The 22,147-nt window shown below is 40.2% G+C and overlaps 2 protein-coding genes across 2 annotated transcripts in view; both read right to left on the bottom strand.

The window, feature by feature from the left end:
- LOC146992621 (spectrin beta chain, non-erythrocytic 1-like) overlaps positions 1-7,991 on the bottom strand; it is an 81,962-nt gene extending 73,971 nt beyond the window's left edge. The window contains exon 1 of the mRNA XM_085787710.1: positions 7,833-7,991. The gene's annotated coding sequence lies outside the window, so the exon portion shown is untranslated. The remainder of the gene's footprint in view (positions 1-7,832) is intronic.
- A 3,138-nt stretch (positions 7,992-11,129) lies between these two features.
- polr3f (polymerase (RNA) III (DNA directed) polypeptide F) lies at positions 11,130-21,391 on the bottom strand. Its single transcript, XM_085788056.1, has 9 exons — positions 21,226-21,391; positions 19,807-19,924; positions 19,652-19,719; positions 18,122-18,189; positions 17,908-18,020; positions 15,932-16,075; positions 13,849-13,956; positions 13,033-13,224; positions 11,130-11,276 (listed from the first exon to the last, which is right to left on the bottom strand). Exons 1-9 carry the CDS (start codon positions 21,285-21,287, stop codon positions 11,199-11,201), a joined length of 951 nt encoding a protein of 316 aa, XP_085644182.1. The 5' UTR covers positions 21,288-21,391; the 3' UTR covers positions 11,130-11,198.
- Positions 21,392-22,147: the final 756 nt, after the last annotated feature.

Genomic DNA, 22,147 nt, shown 5'->3' with positions numbered 1-22,147 from the left:
CTTCTGCTGTTGGCCTCCATTTCCTTAGAATTTAAAAGGCAGCATGTTTAACTGCACTGTTTGTTGTAATAAAGAGGCACTTTTCATTTTGTTACTTCAGCAATATGTGATATTGCTTTTATGCAACAGTTTCAACAATTCCATCTAAGCATGGATAAATGTTTAAAACTCAATAAATGTGAAAAAGTAAATGTGAAAAAGACACTTTAGTCATTCTGTCTTGTAAAGCAGACTGGAGTAGATCATGAGGATCCTTCAACACCGACAGACTGAAGCTGAAATCATTAGGAATCTAATCGTTTGACATCGAAAATCCATTTTTAGTTGAATCGTAGCCCCACAAATCAGAATAGAATTGAATCGTGAGATAGTAAAAGATTCCCAGCCCCAGTTTTTAACATGAAACTGTTACTCATGTAAAACTTGACGCTACAGTTCCAGGTGTCAGACCTGAACCGCTGACCCACACACACACACACACACACACAAACTACACAACAAAACCACCACCAACAGCAGCAACTGAAAGAGCAGACGAAGAAATGATCTCACTGAGCAGAGCAGGGTGGAGTGATTGGATTAACACACACACACACACACACACACAGAGTGGTTTCCTGTCAGACCGACCGGCCCCGCCCTCGGAGCCACCAGCGTTTCTGCTGAATCACAACACAACACAACACAACAACACAACACAACACAACGCCACTAGCTGCTTATTGATCAACCAACCAGACATTGATTATTGGCGAGCAGGTGGACGACCTTCACAGAGACGACCGCCAACGACACCACCATGAGGTCATCATCATCATCATCATCAATAATGGATATCACAACAACATAGGGCTGGGCGGCGATGTGGCAAAAATATCATATCATGATTTTTTAAAAATGAAGTCACGATTTTGATTTCATCACGATCTTAAATGGAAAGAAAAAAGGAAAAATAGACAGTTTAGGCCAAAGAACCTTTCTGAACAGATTTTAATCTAAATAGTTGCAGTTTTGCCAACATAGTAAAAGGTAAACAACAACAACACTCTGATAAAGTGGACTCTTGCAACATAAAAGGTAGCTTTCAATAAACATGAAAGTAAAATATCAATGAAGACATTACACTGCAAAAACTCAAATATCTTACCAAGAATATTTGTCTTATTTCTAGTCAAAACTAATCTCTTTCCACTTAGAATAAGACTCATCACATAAAAAGCAGCTTGTTTTTAGACACTTTTTACTTCTTTCAAGCAGATTTTCACTTGAAATAAGTAGAAAAATCTGATAGTGGAGCAAGTTTTTCTTTCTTATTACAAACACAAAAAACTTGCTTTCACTGGCAGATTTTTCTACTTATTTCAAGTGAAAATTAGTTTGAAACAAGTGAAAATGATCTAAAAACAAGTTAATTTTTAGGTGATGAGTCTTATTTTAAGTGGAAAGAGATTAGTTTTGACTAGAAATGAGACATTTTGACAAGAAATAAGACAAATATTCTTGGAAAGATGTAGAGTTTGTTTTATTCAACACAGTCATTTTAACAGGATTTTAAGTATCAAAACACTAAATATCTGATTGAAAAGAGTCAAATAAAGTAACTGTTGTTATTTCTTTTAGCAAACTTTGTAAATGTCCTTTGTTTGCGCTTTGCAGCATAGAACTGCAGTTTATAGAAGGAGCCCCAGACGATGCTACGATCTCTGCACTTTGGCAGATCATCTACACGCTCTGATCCTTCACCATCTAATATCACCATATCGCCCAGCCCTAGTGTCAGCTGAGTGTCAACTGTTGTCATGGACACATTCACGCTCTCTTATGACGTAATCTCATGGTGCACCACTCCTCCTCTCCCAATAATCGCAAAACAATAATGAATGGAAACGGTCATAAATTCGCATTTGCTTTTTGCGCATTTTCACAAAATCTGCTCTTGAATTCGATAGATTCGATGGAAACCCAGCTAACGACATCATCATCATCAGTAATAATGGATATCACAACAACAACGACCATTAACAACAACAACAACCAGCAGCAGCGTCAGCAGCTGAACCGTCCGCTTGCTTCCAGACCATAACCAGACGTCAGCCGATCAATTAATGGAGCCATCGATCGTTGTTGTTCTGCTGCTGCTGCTGAACCTCGTTAGCTCCATTAGAACCGGACAAGACCAGAACATGAGAGCAGCTCAGGTTCCCTAATGTTCCCTAATGTTCCCTAATGTTCCTCAAGCTTCCCACTAACGTATTGATCACTTCCCGCCACTCCACTTCCTCCTCAGAATGGATTTTTTTCTCCCCATGTATTTTTATTGGGAATTTATAACAGGCAAGGCAAGGCAGTTTTATCTGTATAGCCCATTTTTACCACCAGTTTGTCTCAAAGGGCTTTACATCCCATCATAACAACATCCTCTGTCCTTAGACCCTCACATCCACTGAGGAAAAACTCCATGGAAAACCCTTTTAACAGGGAAAACCAGGAGAAAGCTCAGGGTGAGCAACAGAGGAGGGATCATCACCCAAGACAGAGATGTTGTTACAGACAAGAAAACTGTTTACATACAAACTAGGGGTTGCATGACTTCACATTTTTTAAAGTCGACATTAATGTTATGAAAGTCGTAACTATAGCCTACCCTATACCCGTCTGTACTCGGTTTTCCACACACACACAGGTCTGTCTCTAGCTCTGTATGTCTGGCAGGGCCGTTGTATAGGGGAGAAAGGTGATGATAACTCTAGGGGCCCAGCGCCCAGTGGGGCCCATAAAAAACCCCAGTAGTCTAATCTTTGTATGACTGATTTATTCTGCGTAAGACCCTGACTAATGCTCATAGTACACTGTTAAAACTCTACATCTTTCCAAGAATATTTGTCTTATTTCTTGTCCAGATGTCTCATTTCAAAACTAATCTCTTTCCACTTAAAATAAGACTCATCACCTAAAAATTAACTTGTTTTTAGATCATTTTCACTTGTTATAAGTAGAAAAATCTGCCAGTGAAAGCAAGTTTTTTGTGCTTGTAATAAGAAAGAAAAACTTGATCCACTATCAGATTTTTCTACTTATTCCAAGTGAAAATCTGCTTGAAAGAAGTAAAAAGTGTCTAAAAACAAGCTACTTTTTATATGATGAGTCTTATTTTAAGTAGAATGAGATTTGTTTTGACTAGAAATGACATTTTGACTAGAAATAAGACAAATATTCTTGCTAAGATACTTGAGTTTTTGCAGTGTAATGCTGCATTAGCATCAAAACAAAGAAGACTAAATAAAAAACCATAATACATATGTAGTCTAAGAAAAAAAAAAGGAAAAGTTAGGGGGAGGGGCCCACTTTAGTATTCTTTAAGGGGGCCCAGAATTCCTAGCAACGGCCCTGATGTATGTGTGTGTGTGTGTCTCGTGTGCAGACGCAACTGACACATATTTATAGACGGACAAGCAAACTTAATCACCATTTAATTTATTTTATTTTGAAAATTGACCGGATTCTCTCGCCTTTTCTGTGCCCGACTTCCTGTCTGGTACGATCTGGTTCTATCCAGCTTCACAATAATGGCGCTTGTATTTTTTTCATTCATCGCTCTTCTCTTGTACCATCACATGATAAGCGACTAGTCAACGTCAAAGTCGACTAGTCTGTACATACAAATATAATACAGAACATGTAAACAGAGACAACAGAGAAGACCCGCATGGGAAGTATCACGATGCTAACCCTGCTAGCATAGGAGACCAAATGTTAAAGGGACATTGTGTAGGAATTCCTCCCATCTAGCGTTGTGGTTGTATATCGCAAGCAACTCAATCGTATTTTTCATGCTGCATTCACATGAAATTGGGCAGACGGCAGACGGACATAAACAAGTGGTCCGTCAGCACGAGGCAAAAAAACAATACACGTGACAATATGTTGTCATGGCGATGTGGTATTGTTTTACCAGCTTTCTCTGGACTTTTGTGACTAAAATGACATCTGGTTTGTTAGCGACGGCCGTCTGCCCGACTGCAGGTGAATGCAGCATCAGTGTAACGCTCCATGTGGATATGAATGATATGAACGGCTAATTCAGAGCTGAAAGGAACACTAACAGCAGTACCTAAGCTAACAGTAGAAGCTAACAGTAGCTAAGCTAACAGCAGTAGCTAAGCTAACAGCAGGACGTCAGCTGTTAAAACCCTCCCGTTGTGGGACACGACATGAAACTACTCCAGTTAGCTCAGTCATGTTGGAACTCAGATATCCGCTGGAAAACATATTTTTTCATGGAGCGTTTATTGAGTCACTGAGTTATTAAAGTTAAACAGGTAGCTAACCGTTAGCCCGGCTAATCTATGATAACCATGACTAATTACAAAAATGTGCACACAGAAATAGTAATGTTTGTCCAATCATTGGTTTTATAAACTTTACAAACATCAGATTAGTCTAAACGGTGATATAGTGACATGAAAAATGAGATAAATATAGAGAAACTCTCGTCCGTCACTATTGTTCTCATGCTGGTTTTCTACCAGGAAGTAGGGTTTGTCAAATTGGCCCATTGCCATAATCCCTATAGTCATAGCAGTAGGTTTGTTACCTTTAATTGTCGGTGCAAGCTATTTTTAGAACGGCGGAGCAGAGCCGTGAGCTGCTCAGAGCTACGCTACGGAGGCACATTATGGGATTTCTTGGTTTCCCTCATCAAACTCATCAAATACACAATCCAACAACTCCAAAACGCTCTGGTGGACAAGTTGTGAGCTGCACATTCACCACGCTATGAGATAATAACACAACGTTACCACACAGAGTTGTTTTAGAGGGAAATTCATGCAAAACTGCTGATGCACGTTGCCTTCAGGGACAGTTTTTCATCAACAGTCTCTGAATTTCCCTCTAAAACAACTCTGTGTGGTAACGTTGTGTTATTATCTCATAGCGTGGTGAATGTGCAGCTCACAACTTGTCCACCAGAGCGTTGTGGAGTTGTTGGATTGTGTATTTGATGAGTTTGATGTTTAAGTTTGCACGTCTGTCCGTCCTGGGTGATGATCCCTCCTCTGTTGCTCACCCTGAGCTTTCTCCTGGTTTTCCCTGTTAAAGGGTTTTCCATGGAGTTTTTCCTCAGTGGATGTGAGGGTCTAAGGACAGAGGATGTTGTTATGATGGGATGTAAAGCCCTTTGAGACAAACTGCTGGTAAAAACGGGCTATACAGATAAAATTGCCTTGTCTTGCCTTGATGACTTGCATGACTTGCATTTGTTTCTAGCTGTACTTTCTTCTCCTTGTCTGCATGTTATGCCATGAGCTTTTGTCATGCTGTATGTCAGACTTCTTACCTGTTTTACTTGTTATTATGAGCTTTTACTAGGTAGATTGTTATGCAAGTTGTGTTTTTTGTTGCCCCTTTTTTGGCTTTTAGGTTGCCTTTAACATCTGGCCAGGGACAACGGAGGAAAACGAGCCTTGTTGGCTAACTCTGGCCCATTGACAGTTTTTCTTTTAACTCTGTTGATTAGTGGTGCACTTAACTGTCCCTATGAAATAAACTAAAAAATGAGGGAAACCAAGAAATCTCATAATGAGCCTCCGTAGGTAGCGTAGCTCTGAGCAGCTCACGGCTCTGCTCCGCCGTTCTAAAAACAGCTTGCACCAACAACTAAAGGTAACGAACAGATACTGCTATGACTATAGGGATTATGGTGAGAGCTAGCCTAGAAATCTCTCTGCCCCCTAGCAGCATTAATCTCTTTGCTCCGTAGGTGGGTCTAGAAACGAGCCATAGGAACTGTTTGCGTCTCGAACACCGTTTGTGTTGACCAATCACAGCGCTCTATCCGTTTAGAGAGTTGTTGGGCGGCTTAACGCCATGACGACATACATTTTAACTGGCTCGTCAGGCTAACGTCATCCTGCTCTTTGCTCTGATTGGTCGTAGCGCTACCCTATTGGTGCAGAGGCAGTTTGAAAGACAGAGTAGACATGTTAATGATGTAGTCTGGCTTGTCAGGCTAAGACAGAGTTGTTTTAGAGGGAAATACAGAGACTGTTGATGAAAAACTGTCCCTGAAGGCAACGTGATCACATCAGTGGTTTTGCATGAATTTCCCTCTACAACAACTCTGTGTGGTAACGTTGTGTTATTATCTCATAGCGTGGTGAATGTGCAGCTCACAACTTGTCCACCAGAGCGTTGTGGAGTTGTTGGATTGTGTATTTGATGAGTTTGATGATGAAGTTTGCACGTCTGTCCGTCCTGGGTGATGATCCCTCCTCTGTTGCTCACCCTGAGCTTTCTCCTGGTTTTCCCTGTTAAAAGGGTTTTCCATGGAGTTTTTCCTCAGTGGATGTGAGGGTCTAAGGACAGAGGATGTTGTTATGATGGGATGTAAAGCCCTTTGAGACAAACTGGTGGTGAAAACGGGCTATAGGCTACTAATAAAATTGTCTTGCCTTGATGACTTGCATGACTTGCATTTGTTTCTAGCTGTACTTTCTTCTCTTGCTTTCTTTTACTTTTACTTGTTATAATGAGCTTTTACTAGGTAGATTGTTATGCAAGTTGTGTTTTGATTGTTGCCCCTTTTTTTTGGCTTTTAGGTTGCCTTTAATAACATCTAGCCAGGGACAACGGAGGAAAACTAGCCTGTAGCCCACTTACAGTTTCTCTTTGAACTCTTTTAGTGTTGTGGAGTTGTTGGATTGTGTATTTGATGAGTTTGATGATGAGGGAAACCAAAGAAATCCCATAATAAGCCTCCGTAGGTAGCGTAGCTCTGCATGAGCAGCTAACGGCTCTGCTCCGCCGTTCTAAAAAACAGCTTGCACCGACAATTAAAGGCCACAAACCTATACTGCTGCTATGACTATAGGGATTATTATGGCAATGGGACAATTTCACTAAATCTCAGTTGAAATATCCCTTTAACGTATAGTAAAACGTTGCTGGTGTTGTTGTTGGGAAGGGAGGAGGAGGGTGGGGTGTAACGGTTCATGGATACAGACATTTCCGGTGGGAGGAGGAGGAGGAGGAGGAGGAGGGGGGGTGATGTTGTGTTTGGGGCCTCGGTCTGAACGTCGGACAAACGTTTCCACAATGTTTCCACAACGTATTTTAGTAAATCTGTCGTAATAACAGCTGCTGCTCTCTGCTTTATCTCTCTGTCTGTTGTTTTCTAGTATTTTCTTTCTCCAGCCTTCCCCCCGAGCTGCTGCTGCTCCCACAGCCGGACACAGCTGCTGCTGCTCGGTCACATTCCGCTCATTCTGCCGCTAGAATAAAAATAAAAAAAGCTCCGTCGCGCAGCTGAAGAGAGAAATAAAGCTCTGGCTGTTTATTGTCTAACACAACACACACACACATAGAGAGACACACATATACACACACATGCATGCACACACACAGATTGAGAGACACACACGCACACACACACACACAGGGCCACGCCTGCATGGCCATGGCGCACCGTTATTATCCTCCATCCTCCAGACTAATGGCTGCTGCTGCTGGAGCTGGAGCTGGAGAGGAGGGGCGGGGGCAGAGCAGCGGACATGCGGGCGGAGGTGCACCGAGGCTCGGCTGCAGAAGGCGGCTGGGCCCGGTCCTCCTGGAGCCTCCTGGAGCCTCAGGCCCAAGATGATCCGACATCTGATCCGACATATAGAGCCTAGAGGCGGATGAAGTTTGCGGCGGCGGCGCCTTTGGCTCCATGAGTCCGCTGCTGCTCCTCCCTCCTCCTCCTCCTCCTCCTCCCTCTTCCTCCTCCTCAATCACAGCAACAATAGAGACACAGTAGCCTAGAAACCGGGTAGAAACACTAGGTAGAAGCTCACCTGCTCAGAAGAACCAGAACCAGCACCAGAACCAGGACCAGCAGCGCAGCAGAGTCCAGTGGACGCACGAAGAGGCGCAGACGGAGAGAAGAGAAGTGGAGAGAGAGAAGGAGAGAGAGATCCGCTGCTGCTGCTGCTGCTGCTGCTGCTGCAGGGAATGACGGGAAAGAATCCGCACTGCCTCCTCCCTTCTCTACTCCTCCTCCTCCTCCTCCTCCTCCTCCCCCCGTCCTTCATCACACTCTCCCCAGTCCGCATCACAGTGACTCTTCACTGCAAAAACTCTAAATCTTCCCAAGAATATTTATCTTATTTCTAATCAAAATGTCTCATTTCTAATCAAAATTAATCAAATTCTACTTAAAATCAGACTCATCACATCAAAAGCAGCTTGTTTTTGACACTTTTTACTTCTTTCAAGCAGATTTTCACTTGAAATAAGTAGAAAAATCTGATAGTGGAGCAAGTTTTTCTTTCTTATTACAAACACAAAAAACTTACTTTCACTGGCAGATTTTTCTACTTATTTCAAGTGAAAATTAGTTTGAAACAAGTGAAAATGATATAAAAACAAGTAAATTTTTAGGTGATGAGTCTTATTTTAAGTGGAAAGAGATTAGTTTTGACTAGAAATGAGACAAATATTCTTGGAAAGATTCTGAGTTTTTGCAGTGCAGAACTTCCTCAAAATTGTTATTTCATTGTTTTGTTTTTTGTTGTTGTTGTTTGCTTTGTTTTTGTCATTGTGGCCATCAAGGCATTTATGGAGCAGCTACAGTGTCCAAGACAAATTTCCCTGAACGGGATAATAAAGTTTATTGTATCGTATCGAAAAGAAAACTGGTCATTCAACACATTAACATGAAATTTGGAAATTTTTCTTTACTTTGATAATAATAACCAAATGGATAATGATTTAATTTTTTTTGCAGGTAGCCTACAACTTTCTATAAATTTCATATACACAAAAGAAAATGGACCGACGGAAAACCAAACTTTACACTTTTTTTGAAATAACTTTTTCAATACAGCACCGACACCAATGGACTTGAAATACCAAAAGACAACACAAAACAAATTTTATTTTGGATAAATATTTATTTAATTAATATGATTTTCTTTACATCAATGCATTTTTAATTTTTTAATTTTTATATATACATGGTAAATATAAACTCTTTGTATATTTATACTTTTATATATTTCTCTTTCTCTCACAGTATTGTTATGTACGTAAGTGTTAATAAAGTTAAAAAAAAAAAAAACGGACAAAAAAACTACATAAACAGTAAACAGCAGACAGCGCCCCCTGTGGTCATCACATTGTAATGGGGGGTGGGGGGAGTCAAACCAGCAGCCAATCAGAGCGCCTCATCAGCCATGACGGTTAATGAGTCATTAAAGTTCAGCAGTGTGTTTCTGTTTCTACATGATGAACAGTTTTTATGTAAAGTGGCCACAGGGGGGCGTGCCTCATTTGCATAATTTATGCACATAACAGTTCATTAGTGACACGGAGCATTAGGCACTGTTGTTATTGTGTGGATTTTTAATTATTTTTCATCATCTGTGTCAATTTTTTCGATTCGCAAATTTCACAAATCATATATCAAACAATATATAATCAACAGGATCGGTGTTTTCTCTACACAACACACATTCTTTGTGACTTATGTCGTGAAAAACTGCGAAAAGTTTCCCAAAGAGAATGAATGGAGGTCAAAAAATTAACAAATTATTGGAGTTTTTCAAACGTCTACTACTCCGGCATACTTTCACCTAGAGACTCCATTTAAACTGTAAAATGCAGACACAAGTCTTGTCTATTGTTGTGCTAATCCATGTGTCAATAGGTATTATAGTTTCTGATCAATCACTGATCAATGACCGTGATCATTTCTGGAGAAGTGTTGAGATTATAATGGGTGTGTATTGCACGGAATGTTCGTGTCAGAGTGGGTGACATCATCGGTTAGAGTGGGAGAAGTTGTCTGAAACTGTCTGAAACTTTTCTCTTTCCACGCTGCTCACGGCCACAATTTACACTCTACACACATGATTTTTTCCACAGTTGTAGACAAACTTGTCCTCTCTCTAACAATGTGCTCAACAAAGCAGAGAGACTTACAGAATTTAAACTGTGAGCCTCTCGGTGCGGCCAGATCTCTCTCTGCTCCTCATTGACTCTAATACAAAGATTTTCTGAGAGAAGCAGAACGGACCCCTGTTTATAACTCGCAAAGGTTTCCAAAATATTTACAGTAGAAACACCAAAATCATATCAAAGTGTTCAGGAAGTCCTTACGACGACCACAGTCTGCTTCTTTTTCTGATAGGAGTTACCGTTTTGTCAGAATAAGCCCAAATGTGAGACCAGCACAGAGGTAGAAAATCACCCTTTTTCTCTCTCCATGTTTCTGTCTGCCTCAGTCTGGGGGGGCCTCTATCGTCATGACAACCACCCCAAGTTGCCGTGGTAACCTCTGAGCCTCAATGAGGTTAATGGATCAGTTTAATATAACTCTGCTCTGTGATTGGACAGTGGTCGTCCAATGAGATGTGTTTGTGCACTGCAAAAACTCAAAATCTTTCCAAGAATATTTGTCTTATTTCTTGTCAAAATGTCTCATTTCTAGTCAAAACTAATCTCTTTCCACTTTAAATAAGACTCATCACCTAAAATCAAAAATTTACTTGTTTTTAGATAATTTTCACTTGTTTCAAACTAATTTTCACTTGAAATAAGTAGAAAAATCTGCCAGTAAAAGGAAGTTTTTTGTGTTTGTAATAAGGAAGAAAAACTTGCTCCACTGTCAGATTTTTCTACTTATTTCAAGTGAAAATCTGCTTGAAAGAAGTAAAAAGTGTCTAGAAACAAGCTGCTTTTTATGTGATGAGTCTTATTTTAAGTAGAATGAGATTTGTTTTGACTAGAAATAAGACAAATAAATATTCTTGGTAAGACATTTGAGTTTTTGCAGTGTGTGTGTGTGTGTGTGTTATAGACTGACGACAGGAGTTGGTTTGTTTGTGTGTCAACTTGTTTATTTACATTGTTTACAGGTGAAATATCAAACATCACTTCAGGAGCTCAAACCCTTTTTGACCCTGACGTGACTCCGTAGTCCGACACACCTCGTGGTGCGTTCACTGTCCCTCTGTCCCTCCGTCCGTCCGTCCGTTCTGCTGCTGCTACAGAGTCTTTAACCACCAGCTGAAGGACTAGCGGGTCCATCAACGACCCCTAGTTGTCCCTGACACCGGGGTCAAGGGTCAAGGGTCAGGGGTCGGGACAGGACTCGTCCACTCGTCTCCACGTCCTTTGGTCCTCAAACAAAAAAACAACAGTCTGGGAATCGAACCCGGTCAGAAGTCGAGCCACTCAGACATGTAGATGCAGTTTGATGGAGAGATCTCTCCTCCTTCATGACAGTCGTCAAACACCTGAGGAGAAGACAAGGGGGGACGCCATCAGAAATAAACTATATCTAACTATATATATATATATAACATACTGAACTCACCAACAACAATCCTACAGCCAAGATATTCGCATTAAAAATTATTTTTTTTGCAGACTGCAAATCATGTTTATGTTTTGAATTTCTATGGTTGGCATGTGTCGCCACCCAGCGCTTTCTCCCAGTCACAGCGTCTGTGGCGTTTCAGACTCTGGGTTGCCAGTTAAGCTTCCACTGAGCTGCAAATACGGATGGGAGATTAATCTATTATCGGTTATTATGGTCATATTTCCTTCATATCACACGGTAGAAATAAGCGGCTTGTTGCTCTGTCGTTTAATAGGCTACACAGCTTGCTGTTGTGAGCATGTAGCCTAGTTAGTTTGAGCTGCAGCTAATGCTAAAGCTAAAGCTAAAGGGAAGAAGTGAAAGTTAGAAAAGAGGGAGGAAATGTGGCGAAATGGAGCCGATGGTAAATGAAGCAATTGTGAACGTGTGGAGCGGTTCATGAGAGAGTCTTTCCCGGTCAGGTCGCCGTCATGTTTTATGATCCGACGTCAGAAAGTGGAGGAGATATTTTCAATCAAAACAAACTTCACTTCAATAAAAAAAAGGGTTTGAAAATATTTGAGAATAAAAAAAGTTTCATTCGAGCACTTTTTTTTAAAAAGGTTTTTTTTTTATTGAAGTGAGTTATTATTTGATTGAAAATGTCTTTTTTATTTAAATCGACTAGTTTTTTTTGATTGAATGATAAAGACACAAATATCCTACCCATATGGCCCAAAAAAGATGACTTTAATCCAAAAAAATAATGTTTTCAATCAAAGAAAAAAAAAAGTGCTTGAATGCAGTTATTTGTGTTTTTTTTTATTGAAGTGAAGTTTGTTTTGATTGAAAATGTATTTTTTGCTTATATCTACTTTTCTTTTGATTGAATAATAAAGACACAAATGTAACTCCATAAACACGCACTAATAGGCTCCTGTAGATGCGGGGCTTACTGTGTGCGTGCACTGCAAAAATTCAAAATCTTCCCAAGAATATTTGTCTTATTTCTTGTCAAAATGTCTCATTTCTAGTCAAAACTAATCTCTTTCCACTTAAAATAAGACTCATTACCTAAAAATTAACTTGTTTTTAGATCATTTTCACTCGTTTCAAACTAATTTTCACTTGAAATAAGTAGAAAAATCTGCCAGTGAAAGGAGGTTTTTTGTGCTTGTAATAAGAAAGAAAAACTTGGGGCGGTGCGTGCCGCAGTGGTTAAGGCGGCCGCCCCATGTAGAGGCTACAGTCCTCACCGCAGGCGCCCCCGGTTCGAATCCCACATTGGGCAGACCTTCCTGCATGTCATTCCCCCTCTCTCTGCCTCCCCCTTTCCTGTCTATCTCTACTATGGCTATCAAATAAAGGCAAAAACGCCAAAAAAATATTTATAAAAAAAAAAAGAAAGAAAAACTTGCTCCACTATCAGATTTTTCTACTTATTTCAAGTGAAAATCTGCTTGAAAGAAGTAAAAAGTGTCTAAAAACAAGCTGCTTTTTATGTATAACTAATGTATGTATATGTATAAATATACTTATTTTAGTTATAATGAGATTTATTTTGACTAGAAATAAGACAAATATTCTTGGTAAGATGTAGAGTTTTTGCAGTGTGATCACAGCTGTGTGTGTGTGTGTGTGTGTGTGTGTGTGTGTGTGTCTCTGTGTGTGTCTCTGTGTGTGTGTGTTACCGGGCAGAGTCCGCAGGGCGTCTTGACGAGGCCGGTGGGCTGGATGATGGCGTTGACGCCGCGGTAAAGCTTCATCTGCCCGTCCACGCTGCCCACCGTCCCCTCCTTGGCCGCGATCACCGTCATCTCCACCTTCCCGTCGTAGATCAGCGTGTTGAGGATCGTCTCGATGTCGTCCATGGACAGGTCCACCTGGAGGAGAGGGGGGGGGGGGGGGGGGGGAGGGGGGGGGGGTCAGAGTCCACGTCCACCTGTGATTGGCCGAGAGGCAAATCTCATTCTACTTAAAATCAGACTCATCACATTAAAAAGCAGCTTGTTTTTAGACACTTTTTACTTCTTTCAAGCAGATTTTCACTTGAAATAAGTAGAAAAATCTGATAGTGGAGCAAGTTTTTCTTTCTTATTACAAGAACAAAAAACTTACTTTCACTGGCAGATTTTTCTACTTATTTCAAGTGAAAATTAGTTTGAAACAAGTGAAAATAAACTAAAAACAAGTTAATTTTTTGGTGATGAGTCTTATTTTAAGTGGAAAGAGATTAGTTTTGACTAGAAATGAGACATTTTAACAGGAAATAAGACAAATATTCTTGGAAAGATTTTGAGTTTTTGCAGTGTACATAAAATGTGAAATAAGGTGTGTGTGTGTGTGTGTGTGAGCGGAGCACAAATGAATAACATTTTTGAATGAGAGGAAAAATAAGTAAATGAAATACAAATAAATGATTAAGTATATAGTGATAATAAATACATTTATTAATTAATTAATAAGTAAAAATGACAATAGTGGTCACATTAATAGTAAAGAGTCACCTTGCTGATGCCGAGCTCACAGATGTACTTCCAGACTTCATGCGAGGTGGCGAAGGACGAGTTCCTCTGGACCATCGGACTCTGTTTGCTGTCCCGGGCAACCTCCGCCTGCACACACACACACACACAGACACACAGCTGTTTATTGGAGGGTTGGGATATTAAAGGGATAGTTCACTCAAAATTGAAATGTTCCTCATTATTATCTCCTACTCCCCCTCATGTGGACTAAGGGCTGGGAGAAGTTTCAGAGTCCTCCGTGGCTTCTCTGAGTTACAGGGGGTCTCGGCGTAGCAGTGCATGTCCATATGACGGTTGTTAATGGATACCAACTGTCTTCGTAACAAAAAGACACACCAGAAAACATCCAGATACCTCCATGCTGCTCGTATGTAATGTCCCTCTTGTATTGAAGCCCCGACATGAGAAACTGTCCCTAAAAAAATTAAATAAGTCTATATTTCAAGCTTGTTTGTAGCAGAAGTTCCTCTTCCCATTTCGTCCAGATTTGACGAACTGGGAAGAGGAGCTTCTGCTACAAACAAGCTTGAAATATAGATGTATGTTTCTTTCTGATATGAAATATGTCTTGAGTGTTTGTGATGTGTGAGAGTGTGTATTATGCACATGTGTATGGATGTTTAGAACGCTGTGTAAATTGATAATTCTTACCTTTCTATTGTTCTTATTCACCTGCCCATGGACTACGGATGGAAAGTAACTAATAAGATAAATCCGCTACAAGGCATCTCTTCTCATTTCAGACTAATGTTATTTTGTACATTGTCCCTGATACAAATAAACTTATTAAATTAAAAAATTACACACACTGGCCCTCATTTATTAAACTTGCGTACACCAAAAAAATGGGTGTACACCAAATTCACCGCAAGGATCGGCATTTATTAATCTGAGCGTGAGCGTACGGTACGCACAAATCTCACGCCAGCTCTGACCAGGTGTACGCACATTTGGAACCAGCGTAGAACATGCAGGAAGGAGTGCTGCTGTGTCAGAATGATTATTAAACCATAGTCTAATAACGCAGCGATGTGGACCACATGTTGTTGTTGTTTATATTGATAAAAAGATAAAAAGTAGCCAAAAAAGAGAAACGATAAAACCAAGTCCGTGTTGAAAATATAACTAGAGTTTTATTTTGGGCAACTGAGATGAATTAAAAACCACGACGTGACAGATGCTCGTTAATCAGCTGTGTAAACAGAAACAGTCAATGACAGACAGACCTGTTATTGTAGATCACACACACAAACTTCAACTCCAACATCTGCAGCACCAGAGCATGACCGGACGGCTCCTCAGTCTCTCTCTCTGCCGAGCACCGGGGGGGGGGCTCCGCTACCTGTCCAGGTGCAGCTGATCTCCGCGGCGGAGTGTTTTTTTTTTTTTCCCCCCAGTCACCGGGACCTGTCAGTGGGAGATCGGGCCGGTGTTTCACATCCCTCCATCAGCCGAACCATGCCAGCGGTGCTGATGGTCATAAAGTCGCGTTCGCAGCAGTAATATGCCTATGATTTCTCCTCAATCACTTGTGTTTAGTAAACTGCAGGAGCATTTCATTAGATCGCTGGGTTTCCTGACGTGGTCGGTGACACGTGCGTCTGCAGCCTCCATCCACCGGGATGACGCTTTATCACAAAATCTATCAATCTATCAATGTGCAGATATTTAATGTTGCCGCCCTCTCCCTGTTCAACGCGGTAACGTCAGTAAAGTCCCTCTTCTTGGCCGTCTTCCGTGTCTCCATGTCGTAAAAGGGGCAGGGCGACGCCTCTAAAGCAGGAATATATCGGGGCGTGACATTTAAATTACGCTCGTTTTCAGCCGCCAGATTTATCACCACCACGCCGGTTCTACGCCAAAATCAGCAGCGTACACACTTTTAGTAAATCACACGTGACACTTGGCGTACACTGATATTTACACCAGAATCTACACCAGATCCTGCGCAAGTTTAATAAATGAGGGCCATTCTCTTAAATATGACCGGAGAAGTGTCTGTTCTGATGATACAAGTCAGTTTGTGTGAAATGTGTGCTTCTCTGTGTTCAGCTGCTGGGACCTTGCTCTGCAGGAACTTGAAGCACTGCTGGTTCAGAACCTCCACGAACTCGGACTCGAAGTCCTGGTCGCTGTACCAGGCGCCGCCGGTGACGGAGCGGTCGGGCTGCAGGTTGTAGAGCATGTACACCTTCTTCTTGGACGCCTGCAGACAGACACACAAGCGTCAGGAGGAGAAACACATGGTTCTGGTTCAATATTAGAGAGTGTCCGACTTTCAGGACCTTTAAAGGACAATTCCAGGCGAATTCAACTCAGGCTGTATGTTCCTAACATTTTAGGTCTAACAGAAGGAATCTGAAGATTTTCAGTTTAATGTCTCCTGTTTTGCGGTAGTTGTGTCTGTCCCCGCGTCGCCACGGCAACGATGAATGGGAGTGGATGTAAGTTCTGCTGCTTAGGCTGTTTCCATCCCTCAAAGCCACAGACAGCGTCAGATGGAGACTCAAACATGCAGCCAGAAGTTTATTTACTTCAACAAGCCGACATGTTTGTAAAACTAGATCTAATTCAAAGTCTCCCGGAGTCTCGCGCGAGACCCAGTTGCCGTGCGCGGTGTGTTCAGGTGCAGTGGGAAGCTCCCGTTTGTGTCATAAACACAGGAATATCAACTCTTTACTTGCTTCAAGTAAAAAAAACTTCTAGGTGCATGTTTGAGTCTCCATCTGACGCTGTCTGTGGCTTTGAGGGATGGAAACAGCCTAAACAGCGGAACTTACATCCACTCCCATTCATCGTTGCCGTGGCGACGCGGGGACAGACCATAACTACTGCAAAACAGGAGACATTAAACTGAAAACCTTCAGATTCCTTCTTTTAGACCTAAAATGATAGAAACATACAGCCCCGAGTTGAATTCGCCTGGAATTGTCCTTTAAAGCACAACTTACAGACTGGATATTAGACAAACAAACTTGTGAGCACCTGTAATCATGTTTAATCCAGGTCTTTCTTGTGTGCGCAGTTGTATGGCTATGGCCGGTGCAATAGTGCAATAGTCTAGCATATATGTAGTTACTATGTGTGAATGTTTATGACCGGTTCGGTTCGTGTGCAATAATCAGTCAGGGTGCAGTCATGTAACTAAGCATGCTCAGTCTGGTGAAAGTAAATCCAGCCCGAGCATGTGGAATTATATGTTTTTTTCAATTAATCATGTCAGTCACAGCTACATAGATATATATTTTTATATTTAAAATTAATCTATGTTAATTCCAGCTCTATAGATTATATATAGAATCATGTCTAACCCTGTAACTATGTAAATGTACTTTTCCTGTTATCTACTGGTCCTCTGTCTTTTTGGACTTTTTATGTGACAGGGTTTATACAGGAATCTTAAAGCTAATTCTAAAACCTTTTTAAGACTTTTTCAAGACCTTCTCAACATTTTTTAACACCTCACCGTCACTTCAAGCTGTAACCATTTACATCAGTGACACTTTTAACTGAACAGTTTTAGTTTTAGTGATAAAGACTCTAGACCACTATGATACAACAGAATTAAAAATAGGCTGGGATAATAAATCAAAGGCAAAAAAATCTTCTTTTGTTTTTTTATGTACCGGTTCATCTTTGTTTTTTAATGAAATTAATAAATGAACACACTTTTACAATGTTTTTAGGACTCAAACTCTTGGACAGCTAATTCAGAAAAAATAACTTTTATTATTTATTTTATTTTAAATTTAAAACTTTATAAAGTCGTGAAAAGACGTTTTAATACTTTTTAAGGGTCTTAATTGTCACAAATTTGATTTATCACCTTTTAATACTTTTCAAGACCCCGCGGACACCCTGTGTTAATAGTTGTCTTGTTTTGGGGACTACGGATGTAATTTAGCACATGTGCTGAATCCGGTGTATTTACTGTGGGTATTTACTCTAGTACTCACTGTTCATTAATATGCACTGTCCCGACTAAATAAACAAATAAAGTAAAGTAAAGTAAAGTTCTGGTTCTGCTCAGAGACTCACGGCCACGGACTTGACGGCCTTGATGAGCTTCTTGCTCTCCAGGTTCTTCAGGATCTTGTTGATCTCGGTCAGAGGGAGGTTGCTCTTGAAGCGGATGTCTCTGCTCCAGATCCCTGACGCCGCACAAACCGCACAGTCAACAACAACAACAACAACAACAACAACAACAACAACAACAACAACCACGACAGCGTCTGGACGTCTGAGTCGTTACCTTTGTTTCCTGCGTCCTCGATGATCTGATAAACCAACTTCTCCTGGTTGTCTGAGCCCTTCATCTTACTGCAACACAGGACAGACCCACAGGGACTTTTATTCTGAAACTCTGGGGTGGACTTTTACTCTGAAAACGCTATAGTTGAGTTTTATTCTGAAAACGCTAGAGTTGAGTTTTATTCTGAAAACTCTGGGGTTGAGTTTTATTCTGAAAACTCTGGGGTTGACTTTTATTCTGAAAAATCTAGAGTTGAGTTTTATTCTGAAAACTCTGGAGTTGATGTTTATTCTAAAAAACTCTAAGGGGCCGTGTCCACCAGACGTGTCTTTAGCGCTCTAAGCGTCTACTTTCCATTCCAACCCTGTTGAGTCGGCGCTCACAGCGCTCAGCGCCCTCGGCGGTAAAACACCCTCGCCGCTCCGCTTGCTTCTTTTTGTCTTTGAGTTGAAATCTGTTCAACTTTTAGAACAGCGCTGCGCTCGTCAGTGTCACTTTTCCCCGCACTGACCAATCAGAATCAAGAAGGGGCGGGACATACGTTACCACAGCAACACAACGAGACGTGGCTCGGTTTATATCATGAAGGTCGGCCGACCTCAGGGTCCATGTCAAAAGCTGCTGCTCATGCTGTTGTGTATTTCTGACACTCGTTGTCGTGTTTACATTAAACAAGGCAGGAACACTGAAGTGTCATGACTCGTTTTGTAACCTAGCAACAGCAGCATTCTGTAACCTAGCAACAGCGGCATTCTGACGAGGGAGAGAGAGAGAGCGCTAAGCGCTGGGAAAGCAGCGCTGAGAGGCTGTCAGAGCTAAAAACGCATCTGGTGGACACAGCCCCTAAAACTCAACTCTTGATTTTTCAGAATAAAACTCAACTCTTGATTTTTCAGAATAAAACTCAACTCTTGATTTTTCAGAATAAAACTCAACTCTTGATTTTTCAGAATAAAACTCAACTCTTGATTTTTCAGAATAAAACTCAACTCTAGAGTTTTCAGAATAAAACTCCACCCCAGATTTTTCAGAATAAAACTCAACTCTTGATTTTTCAGAATAAAACTCAACTCTTGATTTTTCAGAATAAAACTCAACTCTAGAGTTTTCAGAATAAAACTCCACCCCAGATTTTTCAGAATAAAACTCAACTCTTGATTTTTCAGAATAAAACTCAACTCTTGATTTTTCAGAATAAAACTCAACTCTTGATTTTTCAGAATAAAACTCAACTCTAGAGTTTTCAGAATAAGACCTAACCTCAGAGTTTTCAAAATAAAACCCAGAGTTCTCAGAATAAAATTTAACCCTAGAGATTTCAGAATAAAACTCAACTCTGGTGTTTTCAGAATAAAACTCAACTCTAGATTTTTCAGAATAAAACTCAACTCTAGCGTTTTCAGAATAAGACCTAACCTCAGAGTTTTCAAAATAAAACCCAGAGTTTTCAGAATAAAATTGAACCCTGGAGCTTTTCAGAATAAAACCCAAGCTGAGTTTCAGAATAAAAGTCATCATCGCTCCTCTCACCTGGACGTCTGTGCGTCCTTCATGCGGTACAGGAGACCGGTGCTGTTCCTCAGCAGGTCCAACTGACCCTGGAACAGATCAAACCATCAATCACTCGTCAATACCACCGACCAATCAGACTCATTGATACGCTGTGACATCATCATGGGACCGACCAATGAGAGCAGCTTGTTGATGGCGGTGGCCCTCTGCCCCGGCTCCAGGTGAGGCATGTCGTTCTGGATCACCTGGTCCGTGATGCCGTGAGGAAACTGCTGACACAGCTCTTTGATCCTGACGGGAACGACACAGCAATAATCAATAATTAATAATCAATAATCATACTTTTATATTCTCACATTATCAGCTGTGACTCATTTCCTGTTTCCAAAATAAAAGCGTTGTGTGTTTGACTCTTTAAACTGCGACTGAGATTTTCTATTGATTAGTCACATGTTCAGACTAGTTAAAGGTGAGAATTAAATATGTAAATGAGCCAATATCTCATTAAATATGCGCTAATTAGCATATATTTCCAGAACAGAAATCTGAACAATGGATAAAGCAGCGGTGTAGTCTATGTGATACTCAGGTTTACTGAGTATAAATACTTCAGTATAGCCAGTACAACAAAACTACCTATCTAAAGTAAATGTCAGTGGTTCTCAGAGTGGAGGGTTGACAGGGTTCAAGGGTCCACTACTTTTTATTCACATTTTACCACTTTTCACTGTAAAAAAAATGTACCACTTTTTCTAGAATTCTTGAAACATTTTTTTTTTTACTATTTACTATGTTTACTTTTACCATTTTTTTTAAATTATAATTTTGACCTTTTTTAAAAAAAATTTTCCACTTTTCCTAGAATTTCTGAGAAATGTTACCAGTTTCTTCTAAAACTTTTTTTTTTTTTTAATTTTACCACTTTTTCTGAGAAATTTTACCAGATTTTCCTAAAAAAAAAAAAAAAAAAGAAAAGAAGAATTTTTACCACTTTTTTCTAAAAAGTTTTAAACTTTTTTGTTTATTTTTTGTGAGAATTTTTTTACCACTTTTTTCTAGAATAAGCCGGTGCATATTCTCATTTGCCCAGGTCATAGTATTTCAAAGGAGGTTAAATCGAAAGCAACTTTTTCTAGAAATGTTTCAACTTTTTGGGAGAAATTGTACCACTTTTTTTTGCAGAAATTTCTCTATCGCCTAATTTAAACGTACATGGATTGTTTGTGTATTTCTGGGTCTATTTTGGGTCCTTGATATGTGAACAGTTTACCACCTAAACAGCAGCTGACCCACTAGGAAACACTAGACTACACCTCTGAAATGAAGTCAGATGAATAAAAACCTAAAGTGTATTTTCTACTGTTGGTCTGAAAGAAGACGTGTTAACATGGTAAAGGAGAGAAACATCCCATAATAATCTGTAAACTGATATAAACAGTGTTTCAGCCTGTTAGTGTCTGTAGTGTTTCAGTCAGTCTGGTGTTTCCTCAGCAGCATGTGCTCCGTGTGGCTCCGTGTGGCTCAGTGTGTTGTGTAAACAGCGGCCCCCGGTTCGAGCCCCGCCGCCGCTGCTGCTGCTGCTGCCGCCTCACCTGTTCTCCACCTCCGCCGGGTCCAACAGGTTGGTCTCCTTCTTCACCTTCACCTCCGCCATGATGGAGAGACACAGACTGTCCGGTTTCTTCTCCTCCGGTTCTTCGGTTAGCTACCTGTTAGCCTGTTAGCTGCTAGCTGCTAGCTGTTAGCGTGCTGCTGACGTCGTGACGTGATGACGTCAGCCGGAGGTCCTGACAGCTCAGAGTCCAGCTGGAGACTGCCTGACTGAAAAACCTGCTGCTCACTGACGGGACAGGTATAATATAGAAGAATATAATATAATATAATATATTTAAAATTTTCAAACAACCAGAAAGCGATTAAGACTATCAATGTGAAAACTTTAAAAAATTTTTGTAAACTTATAAATTCCCCCTGGCGTATAAATGTGCTTTATTAATGGCATTTTACCATGAAAAACTGTTTTTGTATTGTGAAACAAAGTTTTGAATAAAAAAAAAAAACATTAAAAAAATATATATAATATAATATAATATAATATAATATAATATAATATAATATAATATAATATAATATAATATAAATATAAATATAAATCAACTACTGTATTTTATTTTATTTCATTTATTTATTTTTATTTTTTTACTGGTGTGTTGTATGGAAGGAGTCAGGATCGATAGAGCATTGTAGTGTGTGAGTGTGTGTGAATGGGCGTCTGTGTCTTTATATTGTATCATGTGTTTGTTCTTTTTTTGTTTGTTTGTTTGTTTGTTGTTTTTGTTTTTTTGTCTGTTTGTTTGTTCTGCTTACTTTCTTTGTATATTATAATGTTCTATGTATGTTTGTATTTCCGTTGATAACATGGACCCCCTCGAAAATGAGATGGCACATCTCAAGGGGCTGTCCTGTAAAATAAAGTCATAAATAAATAAATAAATAAATAATACTCATCTCCCT

Source organism: Trachurus japonicus, chromosome 1 (genome assembly GCF_045865225.1).
Source record: "Trachurus japonicus isolate A0001 chromosome 1, Traja_1.0".
Classification (NCBI taxonomy): Eukaryota; Metazoa; Chordata; class Actinopteri; order Carangiformes; family Carangidae; genus Trachurus; species Trachurus japonicus.
Note: the sequence above shows the minus strand (reverse complement) of the source record. Positions and strands in the feature narration are given on the sequence as shown.